Source organism: Pollachius pollachius (genome assembly GCF_949987615.1).
Source record: "Pollachius pollachius genome assembly, chromosome: 8".
Taxonomy (NCBI): Eukaryota; Metazoa; Chordata; class Actinopteri; order Gadiformes; family Gadidae; genus Pollachius; species Pollachius pollachius.
In genome coordinates, this window is record NC_136941.1 from 9,525,641 (window position 1) to 9,533,140 (window position 7,500).

Sequence of the window (7,500 nt, forward strand, 5' to 3'; positions counted from 1 at the left end):
TTTTTATTGTCCCAACCTAAGGAGTTTGCTTTACAGTTCCCTTACTGGCCAAAGGGGGCAGTAACGTGAATTAATTAAAAGGCTCATTTAAATCTTCTAAAAATAATTTTGTGTTTCAATGTAAAGCACTTTGTGACTTGTCTTTAATATGTAGTATTGTGTATTATAGTTGTATGTAATATTCCCTATCTTGCCATGGCTGCAAGCGAGACCTTAATTGCAGACCTCATATCTCTCCTTTATATACTTTGCCCTCAACCCTACAATATAATGATCTCATTTATAGCCACGAGAGATGAATAAAGGTGACATTGATGTATATCGTCTGCACAAGCGAACATACGGCCCTGTCTTGCTTGCTCCGATATTTGAAGCAGGTCACCTCTGTTCCCTCAAAATATTGTGTTTGTGTTTTAATGTTTGCGTGTGTGTGTGTGTGTGTGTTTCTGTGTGTGTTTCTGTGTGTGCGTGCGTGGGTGTGTGCATGCTTGTTTGCGTGCACATGTGCATGCATGGCTGCTTGGGTGTGTGCGTGTGTGTGTTGCTGCAGCTGAGGTCCAGAGTGAGATTGAGAGGATCTTTGAGCTGGCCAAGACCCTCCAGCTGGTGGTCCTGGATGCAGACACCATCAACCACCCATCCCAGCTCCTCAAGACCTCCCTGGCCCCCATCATCGTGTACGTCAAGGTCTCTTCGCCAAAGGTAATAAAGAAGTCAGGACACTGGCATGGCCTTAGTATCATACTTTGTGACAACAGTGGCAATGTGAATGCTAACTAACTTAACACCTTGGGGTGTGTGTGCCGAGGTGTGTGTGTGTGTGTGTGTGTGCCGTGATTGTGTATGTTACACAGTTATGTGTGCAGATATGCTATACTGATCAGAGATGGCTATGCTGATGATAGCAATCTGAGAGAGCAAAATTAATGTTGTTTTTTGCATAGAGAGATACACAAATCTGGAAATAGTCTACTAGTAGTTAGGGTGACCTGGTGATACTGGTTGGTCATTTATTTAAGCACACCAGAAAAAAAACAGCCCTTACTCTTGAAAGCCATGCAGCGTGGATCCTGTTTTAGAGTACTGACACCTATTTTTCCAATGAATAGAATGATATTGTTTTAACAGAAACAAGCACAGGTACTGCAAAATGTAAAGGTGCTGCACTCCTTGTACAGGTCTCAAATCCATTTCTAAACAAATTCAAAAACATTATTTTTCGCTATCGTGACACTTGTGGTCTCAGCTGAGGGAGTAGAAAGGGTGGGGGGGGGGACGTATCTCTGCATCTCTCTGCTAACTGCGATGTGTGTCTGGTTCACCTCCCAGGTCCTCCAGAGGCTGGTGAAGTCTCGGGGGAAATCGCAGAGCAAACACCTAAACGTCCAGATGATGGCCGGGGACAAGCTGGCTCAGTGCCCCCCTGTATGTACACAAGCCCTCATTGACCCCAATAACACGTAATGCAGATGATAAACAGGATATGGGAAAGAACTGTGTAACTATAGCTTTCTTTCTTTCTCTCAGTAAGAACGGCTACACAAAGTTACCGTTTACAATAGCTTAAAGCGGACACTAGACTGCTATTATTTGCAACAATCTGTTTGTTGTGTAGATGCCGATGGTATTATTATTATTATTATTGAGGTGGTTTCATAATTATATTTTTAATTTTTCTAATTATCAAGAGAATCATTAGTAATACTATGGCAGCTGAATCCCTCTATCTTTCTCCTCTCTCCCCACTCTGACGTGGTTAGGAGATGTTTGATGTCATCCTGGATGAGAACCAGCTGGAGGATGCCTGTGAACACCTGGCCGAGTACTTAGACATATATTGGCGTGCCACTCACCTCCCTGGTTCCGCCCCCCTCAACCCCCTATTGGACCAGAGCGTGGTGACCCCGCCCTCAGCCAACTCCAGCCAACAGGTGAGTTTGATTCGCAATGAATATTTGTTTGGTATTGTAAGTACTTACCGTGACTGTTTCTTGATTTTTATCTCCCCTGTTTTATGTTTGTTTTGCAGTTTTCTGAGACACAAGAGTTAATAGAATGATCCATTCCAGAAGCATAGGTAAGATAATCTTTGGATACTTTTGCATCTTAAATCCAACTTGTAACTCATGCAAAACTGCCTTTACATTTCTAAGAGAGAAAGAGAAACATAACAAGAAGTAGATACATAAATCACATATTTTTAGATAGATTTGTACCAAAACAATGGTTAACAATGTACTTTAAGTAACAATGTACTTTCAGTGTAATTTATAGTCTCTGAGATGTGCGCCGTGCATGTAGTGCCCAGCCAGTCATTGCATCTTGGCATTCATAGTCACCGGTACGCCCTGACGTTTATGTGGACAAACAGTTCACTCTGTTCACAGAGTTTGCTTCCACATTTCAGAGGTGTGCGACAGGCGACACATCGCCATGTGAACCGTGCACCAGGGCGTGAGGACGTCTCCTTTGGCTCACTTCGGCTTGCGCAGTTCACACACACAGCCCATATAAACGATGTTCTATTCTTCACTGCGTTCGCTCCCTGTAGGTGCAGCCTGAGCTGTGACTGAGATCCAGAGCAGCAGAACAAACCATAGAGCGCAGTGACCGGGGGGGACCACCAGAGGGCAGCAGCTCCCCTTCGTCTCTCCAAAGCCAGCAGCCACCACCTCCCCCAGGCAAACCCTTCTCTGGCCCCGTAAGACACGGGGGGCACCTGGGCCGGAGACAGTGGGGCAGTGAACTATCTCCGGGTTCCCAGACGACATGAGGATGAGGACGAGGATGATAACGATGAGGAGGATGAGGACGATGAGGATGCTGTACTGGATGATGATGAGCGAAGAAAAGAGGAGAAGATAAAGTTGAAGACTCGACTTCAGCTGCTGCTGAGGAGGAGGAGGAGGAGGAGGAGGAGGAGGAGGAGGAGGAGGAAGAGGTGGAGGAGGAGGTGGAGATAGAGGAGGAGGAGGAGGCCATGCCTCACTGCTGCCCCCTAGGGGAGATCTCCCCCAACTGTGTCTCCCAATGCTGTGCGCCTCAGGGTCGATTCTACCCCCACACACCTACCTGGCTGGCAAACTGGGACGCAGAGAGACAACCACTGACAAACGGACAGACCGACAGACGGACCGACAGACAGATGGACAAATGGACAGACCAACGAGCATGCCACCCACTCAGGCCATGACCCCCCCCCCAATCCCCCCCACGGCCCTCCCCCTCCAGGTTGTGTGTGCGCACACACTCAGGGCACACAGTCCCACATGCATAGTGACTGGCTCCGCTCTCATATCGGATACACACGACACCATGTGTGCATCTGTGTGATCGTGTGTGTGTGTTTCTGTGCGGTGATGTTTTCTTTTATCTACACCAGTCCTGTTTGTCTTCCCTTTCCCACAATCCCCGGTGAGCCACTCCTCTTCCTCCAGCTCCTCCTCATCCTCCTGTTCATCCACATGTTTGCTTTAAGGCACACCAGACTGTAGCAGAGTCAACACACACACAAACACACACACGCACACACAAACACACAGGCGCGCGCACACACATACACACACACACACACACACACACACACAGGCACAAAGGCACACATCCGCACAGACTCCAGAGGTAAATATTCCCTCTTTTTCTTCTATTTTTCTTCTATTTATTACCGTTTGGATTTTGATTGTTTCAATTTGTTTAACAATTACTGTAACCACTTCCGTTTTGGTCTCCTGAATCCTCATCACAGATGTTGGTATCGCTGTCACTAATCAATCGGCATTACATTACAAACATATGCATGAAAAGCACAAAGTTACAAGTACAATTCATAATAGCATAGTGTTTCAAGGCTTGCTTCATTTAATTAGCATTGATTAGCATGTTAATGTGGGAGCATTAACATGCTAATAGTATCGCGAGGTAAACAGATTTAACCACAGAGAGAGACAAGTCTGGCAACATTTACTATAACTAGCCATATTTTAAGATTCCTCTCAGAAAAAAGCAGATGTATTTATAATATAGTCTAATATTTGTAATTATCAATGGCAAAAACATTTCTAAATAAACACAGGAAAGCAATATCATCCTATGTAGCCTATCTCTTGCTTGCAATTCAACTATTTGATTGAACTCCATTAATCTTAACCACTGGGTAATTAATTCAGTAACATCTGTACCATATTGATATTGGCTGTTTGACAGTAATTGTTCTGTGAAAAAAACAAACCGGAACATTACAACGAAAACAAAACAACTATCGTCAAAATGGTAGGCCTACCAAAAAACCATTAGGAAATGTTAATACACATTAGAGTAGAATAGCACGGCTTTCATGCATAATAACAGTAAAAGGTTAACCTTACAAGAGCACATGTTTGCACATGAATTTAATTGTGTGCTCATTTCTACATTGTCAAGAATGTATTCTTGCATGCCTTACCACCAGAACAGCCTCCAGCGTCTGGCCATACAGGCCTACAGTAGCCTACATTCCACAAAGGTACCGTCACGTTCTGCAACACAGCCGGGGCTCTGATGTCAACCTGAAGCCACCCGTTTGTTGTACTACTCAGATAAAATACACATTTGTGTTAAACTCACACTCTCTGGATACATGATGCATAGATACGTCCATGATAAGTCCATGACCCTATTTCAATGCGTAATAGAGGTTGAGTCAAACAAACGGTGAAGAGATTCGGAGCCCTCTGGTGGGATGTTCATGAAACTTCGCTGGTTTGGTTATCTAGGCTCTTAATGATCCACGTTTTCTTTACACGAAGTCGATAACTTTATGTCGATAACATAGATTGATGACCAACAACAAGCTAATGAAATAGATTTACAATTCGAATAGTTAATATCACAATGCTTAACATTTCAACTAGCTTTTAGCTTAAATGGATCTGGGCATATCTGTAGTCAATGCTGTTTGATATAGATTTAAATAATGATATCAATCCTATCCTACCTGATACATTTTACAATTATAAAATGCCGACCAGCACGTAGCTCCCACACAGTGAGCTATTATTGAGTTATTTTAATTCTGAAAGTCTCTTGCCTATACTAACCAGGAGGGGCTCAATCTTAAACATTACCGCTTTAAATAGTGTCATTTAGTTTATTCTGAACTCGACAATATAGTCTATTCATTATATGTTTAGTCATTATAAATAAGCATTCATTTGGCCATGTAAGCACAAAAAAAATCACACATTAAGGCAACTGGCTTAATAATTATGCCACATATAATTATCAAAATGTATGAGCATGGAATGGCATATTTTATTCTTCTAAAAGAAGGGCTGTTTAGGACCATCATCACATTATCTTTCAATGTCATACAGAGAAAATCTACATAACCAATCACAAGTAAACATTATCATGACGACTTACCAGTTATTTGTACATATTGTATATTCAACTTTCAGTTCTTCCTTGAGTATTATCAGGTTTCACAGAAAGAAGAAATGCAGACCTATAATCCAAAGCGTTTCATCTGCAGTACACAATTCCCTCATCAAAACCTCAGAAAGCATGTATTTTATAAATGTATATTTAACATTGTCTTTTTTTATAATAATGCGCTGTAATTATTTGCAACCACCTGTCTATTTGCTGACATTCGCTTGCCCATGGGTTCTTACTTGACAATAGTTTGAAATACATCCTCTTACACAAAATGACTCTAAGCACAGCACCCTTAATTGTAATCAGCTGCTTTTGTCGCTGAAATTTGAAGTACAAACTTTGGACATCCAAAGCACAATATTTTAGCTATTATAATTTCACCTTTTTGATTTTGGTTTTTACATGCCTAAATTCTGTATGCAATACAAAGTCTAGCATTGACGGGGACTAGCTAAGACTATCAAGATATCTCTTCAGTTATGTCGAGGTATAATTGCACTACTTGCATTTGTATGTCTGATATATCTCTAATGCAATAACTGCACTAAATGTAATGCTGTAGCCACCTCCAGTACTGAGTATGCTGTCAGGTCTGATGTCCACAGGTCCCCATGGTCTAAGAAAAAATGTTTAACAATATCCAAGTATATCATTAAGATGTGGATGCATATATTGTCAGGAACATATTGGAAAACGGAGGTTATAAAAAATAAACATGAAATTTTAATATTGCTTTTCTCTCTTTTCTTCTTTACTCCTTTCTCCAAATATTTTTTAACGCCAAAAATGTGTTGCGATTCCATAACCTACAACCAGATGGCAGAAGAGACATCCTGAAACCAAAGCGGTTAGAAATATTAAGACCACCTAAGGGCTTACCGTTGACAATGGATTGTTTAGGTTGTTTACTCTATTTTTACTTGGCTGTAATTCTCACTCCCCTCATCCCAAAACGGTTATTATTTTATGGTTAGTCCGATCTGATTATTTCAGAAACCGGTTGGCAGTCAACTGTCATAATATTTTTTTTTATAAACACAACACAAATGGGGTTACATAAAGCCTGCTGTGAGTTAAAATAACTCTAATAAAGGTGTTCATTGTTTACATTAATAAATAAAAAACAGCTGTTTTTTTGTGTTTTAGTTTGAACAAATGAAGGAACTGTTCTTGAATACAAAGCAGCTTCCGTGTTCGGTTTAATACATCGTCCAAATAAGCATGTTTGGCCCTGGGCACCGTACAACTCCACATACTGGACACTGTGACTCAACTAATGCTTTATGTCCTATCAGACAGGGACAGCTACCATTACTCTCGTCATTGTCCTTCATGACCATCTTGAACCATCTGTTGCGTAGGCCTACTTTATCTCTGTGATCCAGCCATGCCAGACACAGTCAGACCACATCACTTCCTTCCCTCTCACAAAGGTAAAATATTACCATATCCCCCCTCTTGCATAAACCAGTCTCAACAATCCCTGCCTTTCTCGGGAGCTACGAATGATCCTGGTTGATGCTCGTTGCGTTATGAAGACCCCATCTGCTAATGAACTGTAGGACTATATGAAAAACAAACCAGCCGCGCCCCTCGCCTCACTCCCCAAACAGAGCTACAATCCACACAAAGCATAGCATTTCATTGAGGGAATAGTAGTGCCTGCACCATTTGTCTGATCCCCCTGCTAAAGTAACACCAAACCAGCCTGTCAATCGGATTATGTTAATTATCCACACTGTAAGCAAATCAAGTGGCTGAGTGGGGTTTACGGGGGTCAGCAGTCACAGCCCAGTCCCGTCCTCCATGTACAACCCCCTCCGCCCCCAGCTTCCCCCAGCTCCAGCGTGTCATATTGGGAGATGTTATTTTATTCACAGCCACCTGTCTGTTCCTGTCCCACCAGAGGCAGAAAGTCAGTGAGAGAGAGAGAGAGAGAGAGAGAGAGAGAGAGAGAGAGAGAGAGAGAGGAGTGAGAGAGTGAGAGAGAGAGAGAGAGTGAGAGAGAGTGAGAGAGAGAGTGAGAGAGAGTGAGAGAGAGAGAGAGAGAGCGAGAGACACTGCAGTGGCCATGCAGTATCAGAG

General features: G+C 42.5%; 1 protein-coding gene across 1 annotated transcript in view; it reads left to right on the forward strand.

The window, feature by feature from the left end:
- The window catches only part of cacnb3b (calcium channel, voltage-dependent, beta 3b), a gene marked incomplete at its 5' end in the record, with an annotated part of 14,323 nt that extends 11,665 nt beyond the window's left edge, over nt 1-2,658 (forward strand). Inside the window, 5 exons of the mRNA XM_079740817.1 lie at nt 551-702; nt 1,330-1,425; nt 1,761-1,931; nt 2,030-2,077; nt 2,552-2,658. Of these exons, the coding sequence (XP_079596943.1) occupies nt 551-702; nt 1,330-1,425; nt 1,761-1,931; nt 2,030-2,059 (449 nt within the window). The 3' untranslated portion in view covers nt 2,060-2,077; nt 2,552-2,658. The remainder of the gene's footprint in view (nt 1-550; nt 703-1,329; nt 1,426-1,760; nt 1,932-2,029; nt 2,078-2,551) is intronic.
- Between the last annotated feature and the right edge of the window lie 4,842 nt (nt 2,659-7,500).